General features: G+C 61.8%; 1 protein-coding gene and 1 non-coding gene across 4 annotated transcripts in view; both read left to right on the forward strand.

The window, feature by feature from the left end:
- DOP1B (DOP1 leucine zipper like protein B) overlaps positions 1 to 26,937 on the forward strand; it is a 79,277-nt gene that overhangs the window by 17,551 nt on the left and 34,789 nt on the right. For all 3 annotated transcript variants that reach the window (XR_004901217.1, XM_036017420.1, XM_036017421.1), the window contains exons 3-15: positions 4,245 to 4,426; positions 5,209 to 5,379; positions 7,852 to 8,041; positions 10,372 to 10,470; positions 10,783 to 10,906; positions 12,625 to 12,734; positions 12,971 to 13,085; positions 15,849 to 15,969; positions 17,023 to 17,142; positions 19,343 to 19,457; positions 20,080 to 20,271; positions 22,701 to 23,385; positions 25,716 to 25,987. Coding sequence is in view for 2 of the 3 variants with exons in the window: in XM_036017420.1 (XP_035873313.1) it covers positions 4,245 to 4,426; positions 5,209 to 5,379; positions 7,852 to 8,041; positions 10,372 to 10,470; positions 10,783 to 10,906; positions 12,625 to 12,734; positions 12,971 to 13,085; positions 15,849 to 15,969; positions 17,023 to 17,142; positions 19,343 to 19,457; positions 20,080 to 20,271; positions 22,701 to 23,385; positions 25,716 to 25,987 (2,496 nt within the window). In the remaining variant the exon portion in view is untranslated. The remainder of the gene's footprint in view (positions 1 to 4,244; positions 4,427 to 5,208; positions 5,380 to 7,851; positions 8,042 to 10,371; positions 10,471 to 10,782; positions 10,907 to 12,624; positions 12,735 to 12,970; positions 13,086 to 15,848; positions 15,970 to 17,022; positions 17,143 to 19,342; positions 19,458 to 20,079; positions 20,272 to 22,700; positions 23,386 to 25,715; positions 25,988 to 26,937) is intronic.
- LOC114491255 lies at positions 9,042 to 9,141 on the forward strand. Its single transcript, XR_003684053.1, has one exon. It is a non-coding gene; the product is annotated as a small nucleolar RNA SNORD23 (small nucleolar RNA).

Raw genomic sequence — 26,937 nt, forward strand, 5'->3', positions numbered from 1 at the left:
ATTTCTTCTGTAGTTGTACAAGAACATCATGTCTTTTTTTTTCAAAAGTATACATCGTTTTTATTCAGTGGCCAGTCCCTCTGAGTGTCTGGTTTCCTGAAAAACCACCCAAACAATGGAACTCCCCTGGAACTGTTCTCTGCATTTTTTCCACCTGGAGGAGGGTCCACCCACAGCAGAGCCCAGGGTGGAGGCTGGAGGGGGGTGGGTGGCGACACTCGTGAGCTGGGCTGGGCGCCCACGCTGGCCACTCTTGAACACCTGGCGGGGGGGATACGGGGGAACCCGGGGCTTTCGGGCACCGGGAGGCGGAACTCCATTCGGGGCGGCTCTCCTGCTGATGAAGGGTTAAAACGCACCCTCCGCAGACCGCAGACGCCAGACCGAGCCCCTGGGCCCCTTCAGAACTTGCTAAAAGGAGTTCTGTCTCCTCCTGGGTCTGGGGAGAGTCTTCGGTGCAGCCCAGCGCGTGACCACCGCTCACGAGCTGGGGCTCTTGCAGCTCGCCGGCGAGCACAGCGCTCGATTCTTCTCTCTTCCCTGGTGGCGGTGGTGAGACGCCCGCCCCGTGTCCGGGAGCACAGTTCTGCAGCAGTCTCCTCGCTGTGCCCTGTGCCAGCACCCCACTGTCCGCCTCCGGAATGTCTTCATCTTCCCAGGCGGAGCCTCCGTACCCAAGATGCACGAGCCCCCTGCCCCTGCCCCCCGGCACCCACGATTTCACTTTCCGTGTTGGTGAACCTGACTGCTCTCGGGACCTCACACAGTGTCTGACCTCACACAGGAAGCCATCACACAGTGACTGGCTTCCTCAGGACGCTGTCTTCGGGGCTCAGCCCTGTTGCCGCGGGCGTGGCACGTGCCGCAGGACGTCCCTCCTCTCCCAGGCCGAGTCACGCTGCGTCGCGTGGACCAAATCTTGTGTTGATCAGTCCCCCATCAGTGGTCCCCGGGGTGGCTTCCCGCCGGTTTGGCTGCTGTGGTTGATGCTGACAGTGAACAACGTGAGCGTGCAGATCCTGTGTTGCAGCGGGGCGGCTGGACCACGTGGTGGCTGGATAAACAAGCCAAGTGTGTCCATTTTGGAGGGAACCCTGGGGCGTCCTACGTGGGGGCCTCACACTCTGTTGTGGAGCCTCCCCGGTCTGGGCTGCTCCAAATAGAACATTTTCTGTTCCAAAAGTAGCAGCAGCAGCAGCCGTGGGCGGCAGGCTCGACCTCACCTCTCGGAGGGGGTGCACAGAACCCCTCCAGTCTCCTACCGTCTGTGGGAGCCCAGCTGGGGGCCGGCCACGCTGGCCACCATGGTCCCCCAGCCCAGCCACGTGAACCGACCGCTCACAGGTTGAGCGGCTCCCAGAGAAGGCGCGTGGCTGAACCAGCCCACCGAGCTCGGGACTTCTGGCCGCCGGAGGGAGGGAATCAGTCACGAGATAACTCGTGCTCTTTGAAGTTTGCCCTGAAAATAACATGTCCCCCCAAGGCTGTGGGCTCGCCATCTGCGGGGATGAAGGAAAGGCCTCATACAGGCAGACAAGGGGGAGCCAGCGAGGGGACTCGTGGTGTCCTTCCCCGCTGACCAGGCGCAGCTGGCGGGTTCCTCCCCGGTGGTCTGGCGCCCGAGCTTCAGCGCAGAGCAGAGGGTGATGGGAAGAGAGCACCGTGTCCAGTGGACCATGGGGCGGGCTGGGGTTCGTGCAGGCAGGCGTGTTTATGAGATGCTGCTGCCACAGAAGGGGTGCTGTCACTGGGGCCCGAAACCCCATTCCCTGCGTGAACTGTCACCCTGGGGAGCAGGAGCTCCGTCTGGGGGAGTCCTGTTCCCGGAAGTGCTTTGAGGTCTACACATGGAAAGCGTTTTCACCTGGTGATACTAGCCTCCGGTCTTACAACTGGCAAAGTCTTTCTGTCTGTCTGTCTGTCTCTCTCTCTTCACTCCTCACCCAAGGACATGCTCAAGGATTTTAGAGAGAGGGGAGGGAGGGAGAGAGGGAGAGAAACATCGATCGCACAGGAGGGAGAGGTTGCCTCCTGCATGCGCCCTGACCGGGGACCGAACCCGGAACCCAGGTGTGTGCCCTGACCGGGAATCGAACCCACAGCCTTCTGCTCTGTGGGATGACGCTCCACCCACCGAGCCTCACTGGCCAGGGCCCCGAGTGTCCCTTCAGAAACTCTCCCACGATGCATCCCTCCCAGGGCCAGTGCCAGAAGTGGCGCGTGCTGTCCCGCCATCTCGCTGGCCAGGTGGGTCCGCTCGCCCCGTCTAACTGCAGGAGGGCAGAGGAACGGGAGGGGCGTGGGCCGGAGGGAACCAGACGCTTGCGAGTCCCAGACAGGGGACCGCCACATCGTTTGCACCTCAGAGGACTGGAGAGCACACCCAGCAGAGGTGCGACCTGGGGGTGGCTCGAGGCGCGATAGCTCCGTCTGGACAAAGCACCGCACGTGTCTCTCTGCCACCCCCGAATTACTATGGAGAACGCCGGGGACTGGTGCCCGGCCCGGCCGTGCCACGGAAGGAGCTTCCTAAGCGCTGTACCCACGGGACAGGCCGGGGTGCATCCCATCGTCGGAGACGGAGACTCGGCTCTCCTGCCTGTTCTTCTGCGGGGGTGAAAACGCCCCCACGAAACCACGTTTCCTTGGTGCTTCCCGGTTCCTCTCCCCTCTGCCCGCCGCCCCCGGGGTCCGCCCCTCCTTACGCTCCGCTGCCTCGTGGGTGCCGGTCCCCTCCTCCCTCGGTGGTTGCTTTTGGGGTCTTTTTGGACACAAGTGCATTTAAATATCTTGTTGGCTTTACCTTTGTTTGAAGATATTAGACTCTCATACAATAATGTTTTAAGGTATTTCCTGATGACCTCTAGTTTACTTTTTTAATGCAGTTTTTTTTTTAAATGTGAGAGTTCAGTGAGACCCCAGGTTTCTGATGAAAAATACTCTTTTCCTCCTCTTCCCTTTACCTCTTACACAGCCTCAGTGTTTATTTTAGAGGCCGATCCTTTTGTCTGTTTATAAAAACACAGTTGTCGTGCCCTGAGACCAGATGGTCCAGGGGCCGGCACCTCTGACCCTCGGACGGAGTGCACCCGCATTGCCTGTGCCTGTGACTTCCTCCAGGCAGCCCACCGTGTTGCAGGCCCGGAGGGCTGAGGACTCCGGGAGGGACCCAGGCCTGCCCCCAAGGGGCCTGCCCCACAAGGGGCCTGCCCCAGGTCGGACGGTCCGGCAGGCGAGGGTGGGGACGTGTTGTGGCCAGGGACAGGTGTGTGGTGGCGCCCAGCCAAGGGGAAACCAGACGTGGCCGGCGGCCGTCCTGCCCCCGAGGGGGGAGCAAAGTCAGCAGGCTGCCCCTCCCAGGAAGGACGGCGGCCAGGCCGCAGGTGGGTCTGTGTCGTTACAGGGTGTGAGGGGAGCGGGCCGGAGTCGTGCTGCGGGGGCCTCTGCGTGGCTTCTTCAGGAAGCGTGGACTTCGCCCTGAGGGCCTTCGGTAAATATTTGGTGACTTATGTCCACCGTCGTGACAGACACCTGGTGTGACAAGACTGAGTCACGAGGCCCCGCCCAGCCGTGGCATCCGGGCCTGGAGGACCGGCACTGGCCACTCCCACTCCCGGCAGGCACAGCGGCAAGGATGCTTGAGACACAGCCGGTGTCCTGCTCGGGGACACACAGCCCTGGCGCCGACGGGGTCCAGTGTTTCAGCTACAGACCTGACTGGTGAAATTCTAGGAGTCACAGCCTGGAGGTGTCCCTGCCCGTCTTTCCTGGGTCACCCCCCGCTCGGAGCCACCTGGCTGTGACAGGCGGTTCAGGCTTCTTCCCCTCGCCGGGCGGCAGCCAGGGGCCGCCGGGGTGTGCAGGGTCTCCACAGGGTGTGCAGGGTCTCCTCCACGGGATTTGCGGGGTGCCTGCTCGGTGCGGACTGGGGCTGCCCCAGACAGAAGCACATGCCCCCCGCCCATGCACGGTGCCCCGACGGCTGAGCAGCTGGCCCGATGGTGACGGTCACTTTGGGGGAGACAGTTTTCCCTTGCCCTCGAGTCTCGCGCCCAGCAGTGCTGGGGGCGTCCCTGGCACCTCGTCCTGGAGCCTGGCTTGTGCCCCCCAGGCCCCCCCATGCCATCCCTCTGCCTCCCCGTCCCACCTCGTCTCTCGCAGCCACAGCAGCCGGCCGAGGTCTCCCACCGTCCCCGTCCCCACCACCACCTTCCCCCTCACGGGTTCCTCCTCCTGCTTTCCAGGCCCTTCAGAGTAACCTGAAGTACTCCTTGTTGCCACGGCGACGCGTCATCAGCAAGAGACTGGCGCAGTGCCTGCACCCCGCTCTGCCCAGCGGCGTGCACCTGAAAGCCCTGGAGACCTACGAGGTCATCTTTAAAATTGTGGGGACCAGATGGCTGGCCAAGGACTTGTTCCTGTACAGGTATGATGCTTCCCTGGGGCCCCCCTTATTATTCAGGGAACCCCAGCCCCAGTCCCCAAGACTGGGGGAGGGCAGGCTGGGGGGATTCAGAGGGCGGGGCTCACACAGGGGGGCAGCCTCCCGCACACCCTCCCAGACAGCCCATTAGGGATGTAGTGTGCAAGGGGCGTGGTGTACAAGGGGTGTAGTGTGCAAGGGGTATAGTGTGCAAGGGGTGTAGTGTGCAAGGGGCGTAGTGTGCAAGGGGTGTAGTGTGCAAGGGGCATAGTGTGCAAGGGGCATGGTGTGCAAGGGGTATAGTGTGCAAGGGGTGTAGAGTACGTGCCACGGGGCGGGGGGCTGCTGTTTGCTGGCAGCACATGGGGCCGTGTCAGGACAGGCAGGCATCGACGTCTCCAGTTTATTTATTTATGTTTTATTATTATTATTTTTGTCCTCACCCAAGGACATTTTTTCATTGTTTCTAGAGAGAGAGGAAGGCAGGGAGGGAGAATGAAATATATATGTGAGAGAGAAACTTCAGTTAGTTGCTTCCCATATGTGCCCTGACCAGGGATGGAACCCACGACCCGGGCATGTGCCATGACCGGGGATCGAACCTGCGACCCGGGTATGTGCCGTGACCGGGGTTCGAACCTGCGACCTTTCAGTCTACAGGCTGACGCTCCAACTGACTGAGCCACCCGGTCAGGGCTACACCCATCTCCAGTGTAGGTGGCCATCTGGCTGCGCCCCTAGGACCCCTGAGTGTGTGTCTCACTCACCCCACTTCCTCCCCACAGCTGCGGGCTCTTCCCCCTCCTGGCGCACGCGGCCATGTCGGTGAGGCCCGTGCTGCTGGGCCTGTACGAGAGGTACTTCCTGCCGCTGCAGAAGCTGCTGCTGCCCAGCCTCCAGGCCTTCATCCTCGGGCTGCTGCCCGGCCTGGAGGAGGGCTCGGAGATCTATGACAGGTGGGTCTCAGCCTGCAGGCGGCTGCGCCCCGTCTGGGCAGGGGCCGGGGGTGCGGGGGGCTGTGGTCGCCTCCCTGCCCGTGCCGTGTTGTGACAGCTCGGGCAGTTTTCACTTCACGACTGTCCGTTCGGTAAGGCGTCCGCCCGGCCAGGGCCGTGGCTCACGGGGCACGGCCCGCGTCACTCACGGGTGCCGGCTGGCCGGGCCGAGACGAGAGCGTCGGTGGCGGCTGAAGGAGCAGTGTTGGCGGGAGGCCCCGAGAGCGGCAGCCGGGCCGCAGGAGGAAGGACGGAACTAGTGGGGCTGGGGGTCTGGTTTGGCTTCTGGTCGTTGGTTGGTTTTGAATAGAAAAGGTTCGCGTTCTGGGCTCTGAACTGGACACTCACTCTGGAGTTTCACCGCTGGGACGGCAGGAGCCCTTCCCGTTTGGCAGAGCCGCTTCGCTGTCCACCCCAGCTGCCTCGTTCCTTGCTCTGCTCTCCGTTGCTTAAATTTTAACGCCCATTAGTTTCTTTTAGAATAAAATGGGACTTAAAGCTGCGGTTATGGATAAAGAGAACTAGCAGGTGTGCTGTGCATGTTGAAGGAGGGGTGGCGTGCGTGGCCGTGGGAGGCCCTCCGCCGCGGGCCGGCTCGCGTGGCCGGTGTCCCGGGGAGCGCACTGTGCTTGGGGAACGAGCCGCTGAAGGCGGAGGCGGACGCGGTGGTGCGTGTGTGGCGGCTTGCGCTGGGTTTTGCCTCAGTGCCGGTCGCCTTGTGCGTGGGGTCCTGTAGGGAGAGGGGCCCTCCCTCTGGGCGTCCTGAACCTGTGGCCGGAGGGATTCGCTGTGGGACCCTCTTCCCCGCTCAGGACCACCCTGTCTGCGCAGGGGACACCGCGACCCGTCTGCCCGACCCGCTGTGACCGCAGCCGCTGGGTCGCTTTGCCCCCGGTGGGGTCCTGGCTGCGTTGCCCAGCGTCCGGCAGAGACACGCTGCGTCCGCGCCACCCTGAAGGGAAAATCGGTGCCGTCAGCCGCCGAGCCATCCCCCGGGCTCCTCCTGAACCTTGGCTGTGTCTCAGGCCTCTCCGCCTGTGCTTGTTTCCTGAGAGGACCGAACCTTGCGGCCTTTGCTACAAATATTTTATGAGACAAACAGGCTCAGCCTAGTCTTAAGGGGAACAGCATTCCACTTCTAACGTAAAAAGGAAGCAGGCCTTTTGTCTGAAGTGTTTCTGTACTTGCCGAATGGATTATTGAGAAGTCAGCTGGAGACAGTTGGGGCCATAATAAGAGGGAGGGGGAGAGGCAGCTGTCCCGAGTGCCAGACGCTCATCAGGGCGCCGGGGACGTGCCCACCAGCAGGGCCCACCGGGCAGTGACGGCCCTGTCCTCCCCGGTGAGTGGTTTGCATGAGACCCCGCCGTTTGCACGCCGCCTCCCTCCCGCTCCCCGTCTCGTAGCAGCAAGCTGATGTTCCCAGAGGTTTGGCTTGTCCCGGGGACCAGGCAGGAGGCGGACATAGTTTAGACACCGGACACCCGGGGAGGCCGCCCCGTTGCACTGGGCCAGTCCTTGTGTGGCCGTCTTCTGCACTCTGTGCAGATAGGAGGCACCGAGAAAGGGGGTGCTCCAGACCCTGGGCCAGATCACGCGCTAAGTGGAGGCTCTTCGTGGGGGTTTGCCTCTGCTGTTCCACTGGCAGATGCTCTCGCCCGGCCACCAGCTCCGCCCTCACTGGGGGCAGGGAAGGTGCCCTGGTCGGCGGCAGGTGCACCTGAGCGGAGGAGCGCCCGGCCGGCCATGGTCAGTGTCGGGAAAAGCCGCTGCGACCCGCGGCGACGCTGCTGTTGGGGGAGAGACCTAGAGAAAGCTAAGAGGCGAGTGCGTGTCGCCCTCAGCGGGAGAGCTTCCCCGAGTGGGGGTCAGCGCACGGAGGTGCCGGGGTGCGGGGACAGGGAGCAGTGTCCCGGGCTCCCTGGAAATGGCGGTGCAGTGGGAGGCCCAGGTGCAGTTTGTCCCCAGGGTTTCTGAAGTCAGATGTCACTTGGCACACGTTTGGCTGGCTGTGCGGAAGCCGGGGGCACCTTCACCATCATTAAAGTCTGCAGTCAGCCACACCCACTTATTTTTTCACACGTTAATGACTCCCTGTGCTTCGATATGTAAGTGGCCGCCCTGCTTGCCCCCTTCAATACTGGTAGCCCCGCCCCCTGGTAAAGTGGCCCGGCATCCACGGCCAGGCCAGAGGCAGGGCCGGGTCTCACGCTGCCTGTTGGCCGAGAAGCGGTGAGCCTCAGGATACGTGTGTTTTAGCAGCTTCCATGTCAGCGACAGTGGCAGGTGACAAACCCGGGAAGACGGGGGACGGCGGCGCTTCCCCGGCCAGAGGGACCCGGCGGGGCTGTCGGCAGAGCGTTCACGGAGCAGCCCGGGGAGACGAGGGTGCGCGGGCGCCGGCCCTCAGACTCTGCCGTCTCTCGCCCCCAGGACGGACGCTCTGCTCCTGAGACTGTCCCTGGTGGTCGGCAGAGAAGCGTTCTACGGCGCTCTCTGGGGCGGCGTGCTGGCCAGCCCGTCCGTCCGCCTGCCCGCCTCGCTCTTCGTGGTGAGCCACATCAACAGGGACGCGCCCGGCAAGGAGCAGCGGCACGTGCTGGGGACAGATCACCAGCTCACGGTGGGTGCCGCGGTGCTCCTCGTGGGGGCCGCGGGGGCTGGGGGGCGCGCAGGCACGGGCTGTCCCCGGGGCCACAAAGGGACGTCAGGGAGCAGTGGGGACGTGGAGCCCGAGTGTGTGTAACCGGAAAAGACACCGGTGTTCGGGCCGTCTGTCACTACCAAACCCAATAAGCAATGGCAGCGATGGAATCCTTTATGGGCGCTTTATTCAGATGGCGGCGATCCAAGAAGATGGCGGGTTCATACCCTGACAAACGGTCTTCCCCTTTCTTTCCTGGCCAGATCTTTTTATAAGGGGGTGGGGGAGGACAAACAAGGTGCGGTGAGGGCCTTGAGATTCAGCAGCTGCAGCATTCCTGTCCTGGGCCGTTAGCTGTCTCCAAGGGGGAGGGGCAGTCGCCTGCTTCTTCCTGGTACGGATGTCTCCAGGCGGGAATCTCCAGCCAGTGCCCCGGGAGGTCGGCTGCTTATTCTCAGGCCCCAGGATGGGCCTTATCTGTGGTTTCTGAAACGAAAGCTTAACATACATATTACCTGCTGGATTTATGGCTATTCACCTTAAGCTGAAATTTTCCAAGTCTTGAGTCCCCTATCTTATGTCATGTGGAGCCGCTGAGCCGGACACGGAGGTGGCGTCCCCCCCACTCAAGGACACCCGGGGTGTGCTGTTGGTTTTTCACGCGTGTGTGCGATTTATGTGTCCACGCGAGTGCTGTCACACCCAACGAGGCCCTTCTGGGCGCCCCAGCTCTTGGGCACACGGCTCGCAGTCAGGTTCGGGGAGAGCTTTGCCCAGACGCTGCCACGATGGCTAAAGTCTCGATTCCTTCCTCGGCCCAGCTGTGGTGGCCCCTGCTTTGGTCCCACCCCAGCCGCCACCGCTGCTCTCAAAACTAGATCGTTGGGGTTCCTCGGGTGTCCGTCCCCTGTCCCTTCGAGACTAGCTCTCTTTCCTGGCGGTGACGTGCTTTCTCGTGACCTTGACACCTTGAACTTCCTGCCCAGTGATGACACCCATCCTTGCTCCCCATGCCCCCAGGGGCTGTGGGCGACACCATAGCTGCCCCAGGCTAGGCTGAGGCCTGGGGTCTGAGGGCACGGAAAACAAAAACAAAAACAAAGACAAAAAACCCTTGAACTTCCCAGGTCTTCCTCTCTTCCCAAACTCACGCTCCTGTGTGTTTGATGGCCTGCTGTCTATCGCCACCTAGTGGTGTGTTGATGCCTTGACGTTAGAACGTTGGACATTGAATTCCATGGTTAGACAGTCCACCGCTTGGTGTGACTCACTCACCCCTGAGTCCATGCGTCTTGGCAGGGTGGGGACCACAGACCTGCCTGAGGGCCCTCTGCGGATTACTTGAAGAGGGAGACAGACGGCACCTGTGCAGGAGGCCCTCGTGCACACCCTCCCTTCTCTCCCACCCGCCCCGTCTCTTCCTGTTTTCACTGCCCTGCCCCAACTTCCTAAGTCTGGCTTCCAGGCCATGACGTGATTTCTAAGTGGTTCCTGCCCTCCCGTTCTCCCCTCACCCCCTCCCTTTCGATTTGCGAGAGATTTGCCCAGCTCCACCCCGTCCGTGCCGTGCTGGAAGACCACCAGGCTTCCCGCCCCAGAGTCCAGACGCAGGAGGGTCCCTGGAGGTGGCTCCCCACCACCAGGCACCGTACTCACCCCGTCAGGGCCCTGCCCGGCCCAGCCTGGCCCAGGACACCTGTCTATCCCCCCCACCCCCCTCCTCCTGCACGCACTGCCCGCCCCTCCTTCTCCAGGGGCCCCACGGAGGGCGGTGCCCCGTGTCCGTCCAGCTCAGCCCTCCCAGGAGGAGGACCGCTCCCTCTCTTCTGCGTCCTCCCAGCTTCCCACTGGCCTGTGAGGCAGGCCTCTGTCTCCACGTCTCGTGCAGCCGTATCGCCCTCCCGTGTCCTCAGACACTCTGAACGGGCCCTGAACTGGCCGGGGGCGCGTTTGACTGAATGTCTTTGGAGTTTGAGTTTAGCCGACGCTTCTGTTGGAACCTAAGGACATCCCCTTCTGGAATGCAGACTCGGAGGTCTCAGAACCCTCGCGTGGGGTCCACGGCCCTCCAGCTCCGGGAGGAACGGGTGGGGCCGCAGCGGACCCGTCTCCTGACGTCACCCAGTCCCGAGGGTCTGGGACTGGGACCCGGGCTTCCTGCGGGCTCCCCTCACTGTTCTCCTCCTTGTGGGTTCACACGGCGGCGCCAGGCTCCCCGGAGACGTGGCGTTGATTTCGTGGCTGAAGGGTAGCCCGCAATGACACTAAATGTCTTGGGAGTGAAGCGTGCACGTCCATGTCATCTCTAGGTAAAGGCTCTGTGTGCGTCGCTGCTGGACTCAAATGTGCTGGTGCAAAGAAACAACCTGGAGATCGTGCTCTTCTTCTTCCCGTTGTACACCTGTCTGGTGAGTCGATCGTGTTCTCACAGGGAGTCACTGGGACTTCCCGAGGAGGCGGGCGGGCGGGTGGGCGGGCCGGCATGACCTCGGGTGTCTGTCCCGGGAGGGGAGCAGCCTCGCGCGTGGTTGCCACGGGCACCGAGAGGTCCTCGTTCGCTTTTGTGGGGATGGTGGTGGCGTGGCAAAGACTGAACAGCTTCTGTCCCTGGGCACCGTGGAGACCTGCCTTTTCCAGAGGAAGCTCTGGGGACTGGCAGGCAGGGCTGCCTGTGGGAACGTCGGGGACCGCCGTGACCGCCTCCCCTGCCCTCCCGCTAGGACCCGGAGGAGAGAGCCATCCCCTTGCTCAGGCCGGACCTCGTGCGGATTCTCTCGGCCGCCACGCAGACGCTGCTGAGGAGAGACATGTCTCTGAACAGAAGGCTCTACGCGTGGTTACTAGGTACGGTGAGGGCGCATTACTAGGAGGCTGCTCTCACTGCCACTCGGCATGCACTATGGCCTTGGTGGTGCATTTCCGAGTTCCGACATGCGGTGGCGCCCTCACACACCACACAGGGCATGGGCCCGCCGGGTCCTGCAGCCCACACCACGGCGTTGGGGGTCTTGCAGCTGTCACCTGAAAAACAGGGACTTAATAAGTGAGATTTTTGAGATGCTCACTCAGTTCCATCGCAAGAAGCTGGAAACACCACACACACACACACACACACACACACACACACAACACGTATCTACACCTTATGCAAGTGGGAGCCTGTCTCTATGGAGGGGTTTCCCAGGGGCGGGCACGTGAGGGGAGCCCACCAACAGGGACTCCGTGTCAAGGAAGGCTTCGTGGGGTGGGAGCGCGTGTGGCACTGTGACTCTGGGGGACAGTCGGGGTAGTGTGGGGAGCTCGAGAGGACCCCGGGCACACGCTCCTGTGTCTCACAGCCCGCACCCTTGTAGCAAAGGGGCCCTTGACTGTTGGTGGGACGGCTTCCTGGGACCGGAGTCCGGGAAGTCACAGGCCGAAAGGGTAGCACTGTCACAAATTTAATGAAATCCCACGTGCCTGTACCTAAGAAAGATGGAATACAAAGTAATGGTGAAAGGAGTCTACAGCTTTTTTTTTTTTTTTTTTTAAGACACTTTTTCTGGAGCAGTTTTAGGCTCACAGCGAGGGAAGTTAAGGGGAAGGTACAGAGAGTCCCCATAATGCCCTCCTCCCGCACAGGTGCGGCCTCCCCGTCACCAGCGCGCCCCCGCCCCCACCCCACCCCACCCCCAGTGGGACACCCGTTGCAGCTGACCAGCCCCCACTGGCACGTCTCACCGCCCAGCCCAGTGCCCACAGTCCCCACCAGGGGGCTCCCTCCGCTGCTCTGTCCCGGGGTTGGGACAGATGGGGCATGAGTGGTGTGGGTCCACCAGCACAGTGTGGTCACACCAGGGAGTGTCACTGGCCCGAACGTCCTCTGCGCTCCCCAGCTTTCTTTAACCCCCAGCACGCGGATCTCACCAGCCAGGGGCACGAAGTCCTCCCAACCCCTCCTTCCCCCTCCTCCCCTGGTTGTGACAGTTTCGGAAGCCGTTGCCTGGAAGCCTGTAAAGGGTTTCCAGGTGCATGTTTGCAGGCTCCTTAAGCGTTTGTATCAGAAGGATGATTTTGTTCAGTGTGTAGCTCCCCCTTCGTGGGGCTTGTCGTGCTGCGTAGAGAGAGGCCCCGGGACCCGACTTTAGCGTCAGCTGCAGTCCCGTAGCCACAGCCCCCCTGAGCCCCCGAGCCCCTGAGCCCCGGCTTCACTGTTCGAACCTGGGGACACTGGCCGTCGCCATGAGCACTTCCCACACTGGCCCCAGCCCCGAGCAAGGACAGTCGGATGAGACTGAACCCCCGTGATGCCATACAAGTGACCACTGGCTTCTCACATGGCACTCACGCCACCAGACCCTGGTCATCGCACGAGCCCGAGGCAGTCGGGCTGAACTCTTGGGACAAACTAGTGGAATTCGGTCGGTCTGGTCCTCAGCGCCCCGCTGTCTTGCTGGACCCGACTGCCTCCTGTGGGGGAGGGGGGACCCCCGTTGTCAGAAACGGCGAGCACGGCCCGCTGCCCGCCCGGTGCTCCGTGTGGGCGCAGCCGTCCTCACGGCCCCGTGCTGGCTCCTCTGCAGGCTCCGACATCAAAGGGAACGCCGTGGTGCCGGAGTCCGAGCTGTCCGAGTCCTACGAAGACCAGTCCGCGTACTTCTTTGAGAAGTACTCTAAGGATCTTCTGGTTGAGGTAAAGGAGCATCTCCGGAACGTGGGCCCCAACTCCCGTCGGGTGCTTCGGCGCATTTCCCTGCGGGACCTTGGGGCAGACCCCGGGCCCGTTCCCGGGGACAGGGTTCTTTGGAAGGCCCTGCGCACCGGCCGAGTGCCGTGCCGCTGGCTCCCCTGCGCCCGGAGAGCAGCCGGCCAGGGATGCCCCGCTCGCCGTGCGCGGCCCCTAACCTGCGGCTGTACACACACACACAGGGCCTGGCGGAGCTGCTGCACCAGGAGCTCTGCGACTCGGACGCCGAGGAGCGCCACGCCGCATACCTGCGGCCCTTCCGCATCCTGGTCAGCCTGCTGGACAAGCCGGAGATAGGTACTGTCCCGGCCCCAGCCCCGCCACGCGCTGGCAGTGCGGCCGCCGTCTCGGGGAGTTGACACGCGGCCAGGTGCAGGCAGCGCGTGACTTCGGGGTGACCGCGTCTCTGCAACTTCAGGATCCCGAAGTTCTGCAGTCACGTTACACGGCTCAGTGGTCAAGTCTGGGCACCCCTTAGAAGCTTTACACGCAAGTTTTGAACACTTCTTAGGAAGACACCCTTGAGCCCCTGCCACAGGGGCCGTGGGGTGCCTGCCCTTGAGCCCCTGACAGGGGGCGGCGGGGGGCCATGGGGGGCCCACAGAACACATGCAGTAATGACTTTGTACGGATGCGTATCCAGTCAAATGTCAGACTGCAGATGTCAGAGCTTCGATTTTACTTTCTGGAAAAGGGGGACCCTCCTCCCCCTTTTGGCCTTTGACCCTAGGGCAAGCCGCTCCTGCCGCTTCTCCCGTGTCAGAGGAAAGGGGTGAACTAGACCCTGGCTCCTGAAGGGTCCCCTCTGACACACGGCGCTCCCGGGAGCCTCAGCTGAGAAACGTGACCTTCTCTGCCCCTTGCGTTAAAGAGAAGCACTACAGTTTCCGTCCACTCGGGTCTTCCCGTCTAACCTCTGCCACGCCCTCAGAGGGGAGGGACTCCTCATCTCTCTGGACTCCAGCCTTGGTGGCCCCGTCTAGTGCTCGGGTGTGCCCACTGCCTGGGGGGCGGGGGGGGGGGCTGTTGTCTGGTCCCTCCAGCCCCCCGGAGAGAGAGCTCTGCTGACTCTCTGAGAGGTGGAGGTGGAGGCTGGGGCTGTGGCAGGGACGGTGCAGGCCCTGGGCTGCAGAGGAAGGAAACCTCTGGTCGGGCTGGAGGGAGGGGAGACCGAGGTCCCGGTGCGTTCTCACTGCTGGCCACAGCCCCGGCCGGGCGGCCCCTCTGTGCGAGGTGCGCTGCACACCTCACGCAACGTGCGTCTCCACACGTGCCCCCGGGCCCAGCAGCCCTCAGACGGGTTCCTCACCGGACCCATTTCACAGATGGAGAGACCAAGGTTGAACAGGGGTAAGTCGTTTGCCGGAGGCCGCCCCGGAGCTGGGATTAAAACTCCGTGTGTTCGACCCCGGAGCCTGAGCTCCTTTGCCGAGACACTGCCGGTTACCTGACGCCACTCCGGCGTGCCGTACCCGCGGCGAGACTCGAGGGACACAGATGAACGTGCGTCGCACGGGCTGGGCAGCCCCAGCTGCTCCTGGCCGGAGTCAAAGCCCGGAGCCTTGGTCTCCGCAGGCTCCGCCCTACAGTGCCACCCACAGGGCCAAGTGCAGGCTCCCCCAGCCCCCACCCCCGCCCCAGTGGACCAGCGGTGGCTCCAGGAGATGTCCCTCCCGCAGGAGTGACCGCAGCCCTGGGAAGTCATGGTCATGGCGCAGCCTGGAAAAGGAAATGGCCCACACGGGCTCCTGGTTGTGTTTTTCCGGAAGGGACGAACGGCAGGCTTCTGCCCGGTCATGCTGGTCATTGAACTTGCTCTCTGCGGCCGGCCATCCAGCTGTCTGAGGGGAGATGCAGCCGAGAGGCAGCGGAGTGGACGCCGCAGCACTGGAGGCGCAGGGCGGGCATTCAGCCCTGCCGGCCCCGCTCCGAGGCCAGTCTCGGCCTCACTGTGCCCTCCACAGGCGGGGGCCGCACGCTGGCCTCCACTGGTGAAAAGGGTGGGGGATTCTCCAGCCGTCGATAAAAGACATTAATCAGCAGTCGCTTCTCGCACAGATATGTGGACAGACGGAGCTTTCTTCTCCGCTGACTCGACCCTGTGTTTGTCCCTCTGGGTGCACGGGCGGGAGCCCTTCCCTCGCTGTCCGCTGGCTGCCATTCGGAGAGCAGCAGTGTCCAGCTGCCACGCAGCTGCCGGACCGGCCACCGTGCCCCCCCAGCGCGCAGCTGGCCCGGCTGCTCCCTCGTGCCGCCTCCCTGAGCGTCCACAGCTGCCGTTCCTTTTGTGGTGTCCTAGCTCGCGACCAGACGAGTTCCGAGTCGTGTCTACATTGAGTCATGTCTCTGGCGGAGCACACATTTAACCAGTGTCCCCCTAGTGAAGCCAATAACAACTAAAAAGTAAATAAAAGAGAGCTCAGGACAAGAAAAAATGAAACAGCCCTGGCTGGTGTGGCTCAGGGGATTGGGCACCGGCCTGCAAACCAAAGGGTCACCAGTTTGATTCCCAGTCAGGGCACATGCCAGGGTTGCAGGCCAGGTCCCCAGTAGGGGGCGTGCAAGAGGCAACCACACGTTGATGTTTCTTTCCCTCCCGTTCTCCCTCCCTTCCCCTCTCTCTAAAAATAAATAAATAAAATCTTAAAGAAAAAAAGAAAGAAAACAAAACAAAACAAAAAACCCACAAACACTACACATAGGCCCTGGGTGCCCCCAGCAGAATCTGGCTCCGCCCTGACCTCTGCCACAGCCCCTCGTCTGTCACCGGGACTGTGCTGTGTGTGGTGCCTGGCCACGTGGCTGCCGTGAGCGTTGATGACACACAGCACACCTAGGACGGGCGGGGCCCGGCGCCCGGTGAGCCCTGCAGAGACGCTGGCGTTTCCGGGGTGGGGACCCCCAGCGGGGGTCGTCGTCACGGCCACGTCGAGCGTCCGTGCGTTTCGGGCGGCGTGACTTGCCTGCAGAGAGCCACCCCGTGCGTGTCGCGCGTGTGTTGTCTACGGGTCTGAAGGCGGGTCGCTAACCTCCCCCTGGCCGTGTCCCCTCTGACCGCAGGCCCGCAGGTGGTGGAGAGCCTGTTCCTGGAGGTCGTCCGGGCCTTCTACGCCGACTGCAGAGACGCGCTGGGCGCCGGCCTGCAGCTCAGCTACACGCAGAGCGGGAACGCGCTGACCAGGTCCGGGCCCGGCCCCGCCTCACGCCCTGCCTCCCTCCCTCCCGGACATCTCCCCCCTCATCCTGTCTGCCCTGATCTCCCCCCCCCCCCCCCCCCCGCACTGTGCGCTGTGAACTGGGAGGTGCCAGGACAGCGGGGATGCAGTGCAGGTCATTGTGACTCGAACTGGCCGCTCCCTGTTGAATTCTGCAGGGAGTGTAAAAGGGGCTGGATCGAGTCCCTGCCCGGCCTGGGAGGTACAGACCCCGTACTTACTGATCGAGTAGGAGAAGTTGCTCCACAGAGGCAGCCGGGTCTAGTTTACCCTGGTAGTGAGTGTCGGGGGGGGGGGGGCGAGGCGGGGGCGGAGGGTCAGGAAAGGGGTGGAAGGAAGTGGACTCGGGGGGGACTTGAGTCTTGAAGAGGAGATGGGGGTGGGCGGTCAAGGTAAGGGCACCCCGAGGGCACATGCTCGGGGACCCTGGGGGCGGGGAGTAGGGCTGGGGAGACAAGCAGACCGCTGCCCTCAGGCGTCCAGCGTCCATCCGCCCTGACTCCCGTCTCCGCGAGGCCGCGCAGCCCCTGCCTTCGCACCGCGCTCCCGACGGGACGTCCTTCCGCCTGACGTGGCGCTGAGTGTGCAGGAGACCTACATCGGTGCAAAGAGTGTCCTGGCTCCTTCATTTTAAATGAGCAAAGAATTCTTAGTGCTTGCTTTCCCTCCCCGAGTATTTTATTGCTTTTCTGAGTATGGAAATAGTAACATACTCGTTGTAGAATGTACCGCTATTTGAAGGTACCAAGAAAAAAAAGATACTATCCGTAATGCCACTACCCTTCACAAAAAGACAAAAATAAAGCATCTAAATGTGTTCCACGCGACTAGAGCTGGTTCCCTGCGTGTGTCCCCTGTCCTGTGTGAGGACGGTGACGTTCGCATCTCTAGCCGAGGGCGCCAGTCCCTCTAGAAATAAGCGGCAGGCGGGAGGGTGGCTCGGTGTCTCGGGCGCGGTGGTCTTGCCGGACAGAGTGTCTCACGTGTGCGGCTGTGACTGTCCCTCTGCCTCTTCTCAGCGCCATCAAAGAAAACAGAAGCGCCTCCGAGGTTGTGAAAACCGTGAACCTGCTGGTCACGTCCCTCAGCTCGGACTTCCTCTGGGACTACATGACCAGGTGTTTCGAGGATTGCTTCAGGTGAGCGGCCAGGGCAGGGCGAGGGACACGCAGGAGTTCCTTTGGAGGGTCGCTGGCTCTGCGGCTGCGGCTGGCGGTCCGACGCGACGGGACTGGCCGCACGCAGGTGCGCGGTCTCTGCCGGGCACAGGGCCGGGAGGAGTGTGACTGAACTTGTGCCAGGGTAAAACACACTCCCATTAAGCAGGCGCGCATAATCTTTGCCCCATAGCTCTGGAGCTTCTTCATGTGTCAAAGCCAGGCTTTCAAAAATCCGCAGCGCGTTTTCTAGCTGGGCATGAAATGTGCCTTCTCCGTACAGCTTCTCGGAGGCCCGAGCAGGGGGAGAAGCTGGGTTGTGGGGCTCTGTGACGGGACAGAGGGCGTCTGAGATCCTCCGTGTGTCGCTCCTCGGAGAAAGGCGTCCGTGCTGTGAGCTGCTGCAATCAGCTTCTCGGGACGTTGAGTCTGGAGAATTCCACCAGCTCTGAGGTTCTGCAGCAGCAACCTCTGGGGGATGGCGTGCTCCCGCCCCACCCTTCCCCCACCCCCAGTCCTCCCCGAGGGTGAGGAATGCTGTAACCTCTCGCACCCTGCCTTGTCCGTGAGTCACGCCGTGTAACTTCATGCGTGCGGCTCCCCTCCCTGTTAGACGCTGTGTGCCACAGCCCTTCCCCTCCCAGCGGCTGCGATAACAGCTTTACTTGGTGTTTGTCTGGGCCGTCCTCCGGCCCGAGGGCCTTAGGGTACTCCCAGCTCTCCAGGACGGCCCAGAGAAACTTGCAGGAGGAGGCGGAAGGCCGGACAGTGGGAAGCACGGTGGGGGTGTTGCACAGCAAAGGAGGGGCCGCGAGATTAGAGCCCCGGAACCCCGACTTCCCAGCCGCCCCTGCGCAGGCGGTGGGACCCGTGAGGAGTGCGTTGCTGTCACCGCGTCCGTGGGCAGCAGCACGGCCACGTTACACTGAAGCTGGAGCATGTGTCGGCCAGCTCGGTTCCATTTCAGAGTCAGGAGGTGTGCTCTCTCTGAGGAGAATTAACTGAACCATTTCAAACGTGAGGAAGGACAGGGAGTAACGTCCGGCAGGCGTGCACTCCTTGCTGAAATCATAGCCGACACTTGGCCGCTGCTGTTCAGACGTTTTGTTTCTGGAGGAATACAATGTTGCTTCCAAGATGCAGCTAACTCCCCTCTTTCGCAACTTTTCCTCCCTCCATCCCAGTGTTAATCTCTGGAGTCGGCGTCTGGCCCGCCCGTGGCGTTATCTGGGCGTAACAAGTGTGTGACGATACGGCCCGTTTTGTCTGTTAAAGTCTTATCTAAGTGCTAACAGGCTGTGTGTGACTTCTGCCCCGTGCCGCGTGGGAGGTCCCTGGAAGAGGCGTCTGTATTGTAACAGACGCAGCACAGCAGTCTGCAGGGTGAACAGTGTCGCTGTTTTCTTGAAGGCAGTACCACTGTGGTGACGTCCTCTCCCGTCCCCGTGCCCCGAGACAGGTCCCTTCAGAGCAGCCACCCAGAAGTAAGGGCATAGGGTACAGTTCTTCCGTCGTCCTCAGGCTGCGATACACTCTGGTGTCACGAGGCCGTAACTGCGACAGTGGAGAACAGGACCTCGGGTGGGGTTGCATGGGGATGGCCAGATGCACCCAGAGTTACACTGTTGCGAGAACCAGAGTGTACTCTGTAACCTGCCTGTTTAACCAGGTGCCTGCTCTTTTCAAAGGAGTGTGGAGTTTCAGGATAAGGCGAGCAGCTCCCCGGGGCAGTGGTGCTACACCGCCCTGCAGGAGCCATCCACACAGGTGGGTGCTGGTATCCCATGGAACACTGGCCCCTGCAGTGTGTCGGCAGGTGTGCGGCCTACGCCGGGCCCCCGCCAGGCTCCTCCCAGGGACTGGCCTCTGCTCTGGGCTGGGGGCCTGGAACCGTTGCCGTCGACAGCGCCCCAGGTCCGCTGGGTATGGGGCCCGCGTGGGCCTGGACCACCCCCGGCTGGACTGATGAAGTTCATGTCCCAGTGCACCTGTCTGGGAGACCCGCCGACCCTCATGATACTTCCCTCTGTTAGGAGGTTGTAGGCACCAGAGCTTGATGATTGGAATGGTAGAATCCGTCTGTCTTTATGTTTGAAAGAGAATAAGGAGTTTCATTGAAGATGAAGGAAACACTTGAAACTATCATGGGAGAAAGCCTTGACCTGTTTTTTTTCTCCTCCAGGGACTTACGCGGAGTGGCAAAGCAGAGCCCCGCCGCCAGGAGGAGCGTCGGCCCGCCCCCCACGGTCCCGGAGCTCTGCACCCTCCTCGTGTTCCTGCTGGACGTCCTCCCCTTGGTGAGGCCCCCGGCCGGGGGTGGGGGGCGGCTCGCGCGTCCCGCGACGTCTTTATTCGCATCGCGCGCCTGTCCGATAACCCTAACTCACGGAGAAGGCGTTTGACGGAAACACGCAGCACGGCTTTGGTGCTCCTTTCCACACGGAGGGCGGAGGGGGGCGTCCGCTCATGGGCGTGCTGCATCTCACTGCTCAGGGGCTGGGGCTAGAGCCAGTCATGGGGGGCCGAGCTGGAACTCCGTGACCCAGACGGGGGGCTGGGTGTCCGCCCTGTGCGGCGGTCATTCGGGAGTGGGCGACAGTGTGAGTGTGTGTGTCCTGCCCCAGACCCCGGCGTTGGCCAGTTTTCTCGAAGGAAACCAGCTCCCTGCCCGTGGGAGTGAGTGTGGCCGAGAGTTTCTGTTGCAAAGGGCGAAGCCTCGCAAGGAGGGGACGGACGAAGTGGGTCGGTTGGTCCGGATCGGAGGGAGGGAGATGCCGTGTTTTCTGATCTGGGAGCTAGCGTGGAGCTTCCTCGTGCTCCGAGACGTCCGGCTCCCCGAGAGGCCGCTGGGGGGAGCGTGGCCCTTGGCGACCTCACGGTGGACGCCGAGTGCCTGAGGCCCGTGTCTTCCGCCCGCAGGAGCTCTACTCCGAGGTGCAGACCCGGTACCTGCCGCAGGTGCTCGCCTGCCTGGTGCAGCCTCTGGCCGAGCACTCGGAGGCCTTGAGCTTGGAGGAGCTCACGCAGGCCCTGAAGACGTGCTTCAAGGTGCTCAGCAAGGTGCAGATGCCGCCTTCCTTCCTGGACTCGGAGTCTGCCAGCGGGAACGGGGTAGGTGCGGGGGCCGCTGAGACGGTTCTCTGAGCGACAGGGACCTCCTGCCTCCCTGGGAGCAGAGAGCAGTCAGGGTCGGTGAGGACAGGAGCGGGGACTAGAAGATGCGTGGGTGATACCTGCCATACGCCTCTCAACCTTCACTTAATAAAAGCTCGTATGTAGCAGGGATGTTGTTAACGCACCTTTGCCCCACACCCCCTGTGTGCACCCCCCCTCCGCCCTGCTGTGTCCCTGCTGGAGCTAGAGCGGCAGCTCCTACGCAGCCCAGACCTCTCTGGGTGCTTGCTGGTGGCTGTGTCACCCTGTTTTTAAAAATGCAAGGGAGAGCTTCGTTTCCTCAGACTGCGGTAACAGGGCACCATGGACCGAGTGACTGGAGTAACAGAGTCACTGTCCTCGGGGCCGATGTCCTCTGAGGCTGTGAGGGAAGGGTCTGGTCCGTGCTTCCGGCTCTGATGGTCAGCAGGCCGTCTTGGGCGTTCCCCGGCTTGTAGACCCGTCACCCCAGTCTCCGCCTTCAGCTTCACCGGGGGTCCACCCCGTGTGTTCACATCTCCTCTGTTTGTAAGGACACCAGCCCCTGGTCTAGGGCCACCCGAAGACCTTGTCTTAGCTTGATCATCCACAAGGAGCCTCTTTTCCAAACAAGGTCAAGGTCACGTTCACAGGTGCTGGAGGTTAGGACTGCGTTATCTTTTTTTAGGAAACACAATTCCACCCATAACACACACTGATTTGCTTTGTTTAGGGGCACTTCTCCATACTCGAGTGCCCCCAGCCGGGGGCCTGGCTCACACCCGAGGCATGTGGCCTGACTAGGGATCAAACCGGTGATCTTTCGGTTTGCAAGCTGGCACTCCATCCGCTGAGCCACGGCTGCCAGGGCCCGCCGCGCCCCCACCACGCCCCACTCACTTAGGTGATTTCCAGTTTCCACTCTTGGCAGACAGCGCGGCAGTCCACACCCCCGCACAGCCTGCGCACAGCCGTGCCTGCTTCGGGAGGCTCGGCTCCCGGGAGCGGGTCGCAGTCAAAGCCGTTTCTCTCCACACCGGGAGAAAGGCCGCCAAACTGACCTCCACAAACACCGACACAGTTCCAGAAGCAGCTGGAGGTGCGCGGCCTCGGAACTATCTTTATTTTCCAGTTTGACTGGGGATGGGAAAAGCCCGCTGGGCAGAGTGGCGGCAGGTGCGTGGGCAGACTGGGCAGACTGAGCAGCCAGGCCCCCGAGAGCCGCGTGCCCCGGGCGGTGCTGGGGGCCCCCCCGGAGCTGCTGGGCGGGGCGGGGCCTTGGCTCACAGCTCGTGAGTGACAGACGGCCGCCTCCGCTGCACAGCCACTCCCCTTTCTCCCACGGCTGTGCCAGCTGTTGGAGAGAACTATCCCCAGGATGACTTGAGATCTGTGTAGCCTGCACGTTAAAGAGAGTATGTCTCAGAAATGGCATAATACTCCTTCATTCTCCCCTAGAAAGCCCCACGGGTTAAGTGCTGAGGACTTCCCAATGTAATGTAATGTTATCTAAGTAGCAGCATAAAAGAAGAGGTCAGTTCACTGAAGATTGACGTGTCATCCCTTTGGAAAAGCCACAAAAATGCGTCCAGCAAGTGTTGGAATAACATTGTGTCGTTGTAACATTGACGAGAAGCCGCAGGAAGTTAACTCTTGTTCATATCCGTGAACCTGTGGTGAAATTGCTTTTCCTCCCACGTTGTTTTGACCTAAAGCCTCAGAACCTATGGATGACGTTCGGTGAGGACTCGCTGCACACATACACATGCGTGTGTTTTACGTGTGTGTGTGTGTATGTGTGTTTAAAGACTTCATTCCAGCCCTGGCTGGTGTGGTGCAGTGGATTGAGCGTGGGCCTGCACACCAAATGGTCGCCAGTTCAATTCCCAGCCAGGGCACATGCCTGGCTTGCATGCCAGGCCCCCAGTAAGGGGTACATGAGAGGCAACCACACACTGATGTTTCTCTCCCTATCTTTCTCCCTCCCTTCCCCTCTCTCTACAAAATAAATACATAAAATCTTTTTTTAAAAAAGACTCTGTTCTAGCTTTCTCCTCTTAGTTTTTCAGGCAATATTTTGCCCTCAGCCCCATTTCCTTATTTATATTTTGAAATCTGTCAGAAACTGTTTTTAACTAACGTTGGTAACGCTGAAGAGTCTAGTTAGGTCAGCCGAGGCCAGCCCACCTGTAGAGTGTGGCGGTCCGCCTGCCCCCTGCTCGGGCCGTGCCTCTCCCCTGCCTGTGTGCCGCCTGCGTGTTCCCGTGCACGACGCACAGGGTCCTCTCGGTGTGGAGAATTATGAACGTAAAACCAGGGAAATGCACGTTTACAGTTTGCCCCACTTGGCTGGTATTTGGACCCTCTGGTCTTACCAGATGCACGTTGCAAACTTCCATGTTTTGCAGAGTCCAGTGAAAGGGGACAGCAGTGAAATGGTTTTAGACACAGAGGCGGTGACCCCAGGTGACGAGGACCCTCCGCTGCCCGCGCTGAAGTCCGAGGACAGCGGGATTGGGCTCAGCGCGTCGTCGCCAGAGCTGGCCGAGCACCTGCGGGTCCCCGGCGTGTCTCCCGAGAAAGACGACGTTTGGAAGATGGGCGGGAGCATGCAGAGGACGTTTCTCGCCATCCAGGACCTGATCGCCAACTTCGCCCACAAGAACATCTTCGGGGCGCAGCCAACGGCGTCCAGGGAGGCAAGCAGGGCCGGGGAGCCGGCGGGCCAGCGGGACGAGGGCGGGCCGAGCGGCCCGGAGCCCGGCCACCACGGCAGGAAGAGCTCGTGGGATGCCAAGCCCATCCACATGCCCCAGTTCAAGCAGCTGCTCTCCGACTGGTTCACCGTTCGAGGGTCTCCGTTCAAGGCCAAAAGTGTGGGGCCGCCCTCACCTCTGCCCAGCAGCCCCGGCCGAACGCAGGAGGGAGACTGGGCCGTGGACCAGGCAGTCGCGGACCTGGGGAGCTCCGGGGAGGGCTGCAGGGAGGCCTTCGCCGCTGCCTGCCACCTGCTGCTGGACTGCGCCACCTTCCCCGTCTACCTGTCCGCGGAGGAGACCGAGCGGCTCTGCGACACGCTCTTCCAGCCCCCCGGTGAGTGGGTGGTCCACGGGTGCCCATGCAGGGACCCGGGGTCCTTAGGCTGTGGATGTTCCCAGAGGAGCCGGCTCGTGGGCCTGGGGGGAATGCTGCCACGTGCTGTGTGCCCTGGCACCGCTTCTAATTAGTGGTGCACGCAGGTGGCACGTGGGCGGGGCCGGGCCTTTATTCTTAAACATTGGGTGTCGGCCCACTAAAAGGTCAGGAGCATAAAAGGTGCTTAACAATAGTAAAACAGACTGTTGCGTCAGACTTGTCTGACACGACCACTGGCCTGCAGCGGCCGCGGAACGCTGCGGATGGCTTGTCGAAACACGAGAAAAATGTGCACAGAGACAACCAGGTCCTGTGGGGAAATAGGGACGGACCGGCCACCCTCCCCAGGGGAGAGCGCCCCATTCTCCTGCCCAAGCAGGCTTTTTATTGAGTTCATTTGCATAAGAATTCAGGCAAAGCTCATTACTCATTGCCAGGCAGTAAGGATCAAACAATAGATAACAAAGAACTCTGAGGGCCTATTTTGAGTCAGGGTCAGATAGCTAAAGAGCTGTAAAACTTTGAGGAACAAACTTCCTTGGACCCTTATCATTTCTTTGAGAGCATTCTAAACAAAGCAGGTTTCACAGGATTTTATGTATTCTTTCTGAGGCCTGATTGCCTGGGGAACCTGCCCTTCCCAGCACAAGGCTGCACCGCCCTCCCTCATTGTTTCAGGCTTAGGTGGAGCAAGGGCAGTAAGGCAGCCAAGAGATTAGGAGATTTTCTCGCAGACAATGAGGACTCAGGTTTTGTCAAAGCCGAGGGGCGAGGGTCCATCACCCCCTTTTGCTGTAGCCCCCAAAGTCCTTCCTTGGGGGCCTCCCACATGATCATGCCTGTCTTAGGCCGTTCCCCCCTTGGGAAACTTACTTGTCATTGGCTGACCCATCAAGCATTGGGGGCCAGGCAGGGTGAAGTAAAAGGAGCAGAAGCAGCGCTCCTGCCAGGGAGATAAGCTCTTGACTCCTTGCTGGCTTACGGTCCAAGGCCACTCCCCCAGCCTTAGCCTTGGCGGGAGTTACAGCTTCTGATACCAGGCAGGGCGGTTCCCAACACCTGTTGTTGGAGATTCGTGCGCTAGTCTGCTGGGGCTGCTGTGAAAGCACCACACACCGAGGGGCTTAAACAATAGGAACGCCCTCTCCCGCCCTCCGGAGGCCCGACATCTGAGACTGAGGGGTTGACAGGGTGCCCCGCGCCACCCGCCTGCCTGGCTGTCTCGGGGAGGCTGTGTCCCAGGTCTCGCCCCGAGTCTCTGGTCATTCCGTGGCCTGCAGCATCGTCCCCGCAGGCTCTACGCAGCACCCTCCCCGTGTGCACACCAGTGAACACGATGGTGTGCACGCCGGTGTGCGCGTGGCCCCCTGCGGAGGACGCCTGTCACGTTGGGGCCCGCTGACTCTGCTGCGACTGTGCTGTGACCCAGTATACCTGCCTCGCCCCTGTTTCCACGCAAGGTCGCAGCCTGAGGTCCCGGGGTTAGGACTCCAGTGGAAGAGCAGCTGGGGGACACGGTGCAACCCCGAGCCCACAGGGTCGCAGCCCAGGCTGCCTTGGCAAACTGCCACGGGCCGGGCGGCTCGTGCAGCAGAACCTTATATTTTCTCACGGTTTTGGGGGCGGGAAGTTCCAGATCAGGGTGTCGGCAGAGTGGGGTGTGGGTGGCCACTGTCCCCTCGGTTATAGACAGCTACCCTCCCACTGGGGGCTCGCACCCCGGAGCGATCACGTCAGTGGGGACTGGGGCAGGGGTTTTCCGTCCTGCGGCCACTGTTTGTATGTCCGCGGCTTCGTCCACTGGCTGCAGCTGGCGGTGCCGGGGACCCGCAGGACCGGGCTGAGAGCTGGCGCCCGCCACCTGCTCTGGCCTCTGAGGCTGCTGCCACGCACCTCGCCGCTGGGAGAGCCCTTGGGAAAGCCGTTGGGACTCTTTCCCCCAGACTGTGAATTTCACCTCATGTCGATTTTTAAATTTTAATGGGCATTTTACTAGGCCTGAATTTTTAACAGGAAACAAACATTTTGAGTCCTCTCAAAGCCCTGGCCTTGATGTTGGAGAATTTGAATAATTTGAGAGGCTTGACCAACCAGACGGGGTCTCACTTGTCTGGTGGCCCTGAGGCTGACCGTCCACGTGTCCCCGCCACCAGCAGGCCCAGGCGGCCCCGGGGCTTGGGGTGTCTGAGAACCCGTGCACCCGTGCACCCGCGCACCTGCGCCCCCCCCCCCCCCCCCCGCCCAGGCGGCTCCGCTCATCCTGCCCTCTCCGGTCTGCCCCCTGGCAGCAGCCGGCGGTGCCACTTTCCCGGCGTGGCTCAAGTCCCTCATGACCATCAGCTGCTGCGGGGCCGACTGCGGGCTCCAGCACGTGGCCATCTACACGCTGCTGGAGGCGATAAACCACTCCCAGTCCCTGGCGCTGGTCATCGAGGACAAGGCGAAGCGCTCCAAGAGCTCCGACTACCACCCGCTCTTCGGCAAGCTGCAGATGGTGACGGTGCCCCCCATTGCGCCGGGGATCCTGAAGGTCATTGCCGAGAAGACGGACTTCTATCAGGTACTGCCACGGGAAGGAGAGGGGCGGGCCTGGGGTCCTCCTCCCAGGCCGTGTACCGAAAGCTGTCCCCAAGGCCGTCGTCACCGTGACGAGGAAGGTGGCAGCTCCGGTGACATGCAGGGAGGGCTGCTCAGACCTGAGCCTGCTGTGGGCTCTTGGCAGTTTCCCGTCCTGGAGTGAGTTTTCAGGACCCGCAGTTTAGTCGTGACTTGAGAGTTGGAAGCCACATTATTTTAGGTAAAAACTAAATAGTGTTCGGGGGCCGGACCCGTCAGCGGCTCATTGGCTCTGTGCACGGAACACAGTTCTGTCCCACAGAAACACATGGGCGGGAAAAGTTCTTGGACCTAAGACGTCCCCACAACATGACAGTCCAGGAGACATCTCTCTCTGCACCCTGGACCCGTGCCTTCAGAAGTCCCCCTCCCGGGAGTGGGGACCAGCCCCACCGGTGGGTCTCACGCTGTGGGGTCAGGCACCCCCCTCGGGCTCCCTGGGATTTGGCGGGAGGGGGCCTGCAGCCGGCTGCAGGCCCTGTGCGTCTGAAGAGCCGAGATCAGGGCTGGGGCCGTGGAGGACTCTGTCTGAGACACAACGTGTGTCCTGACTGTGAGCCGGCGTCAGCCACGGGGACAACAGTCCGTAGAGTTGGAGCTGAAAGCCAGTCGGGGGGCCCCCACCCCAGGTGGTGAGGTGCCACAGGGTCCACCTCACAACGGGCAGGGTGACCACTGCTGCGAACCCCCCTCCCGGGGGCGCGTCTCTGGAACCCCAGCGCCCGCAGGCGGTCAGGCTGGGTTTGGGCTTGTTCGGAGGATGGTCGGCTGGTAGGTTCTTGCTCCCGGTCGACTCCTCGTGCAAAGGGGCGTCTCTGTGCTGGTCCCAAGCCCCACGCGGGGCCCGGGTGACGTCTGCCGGGCCCAGGGTTTGGCGTGGGTGTGCTCTGCTCT

This window comes from Phyllostomus discolor, chromosome 2, assembly GCF_004126475.2.
Source record: "Phyllostomus discolor isolate MPI-MPIP mPhyDis1 chromosome 2, mPhyDis1.pri.v3, whole genome shotgun sequence".
NCBI lineage: Eukaryota > Metazoa > Chordata > Mammalia > Chiroptera > Phyllostomidae > Phyllostomus > Phyllostomus discolor.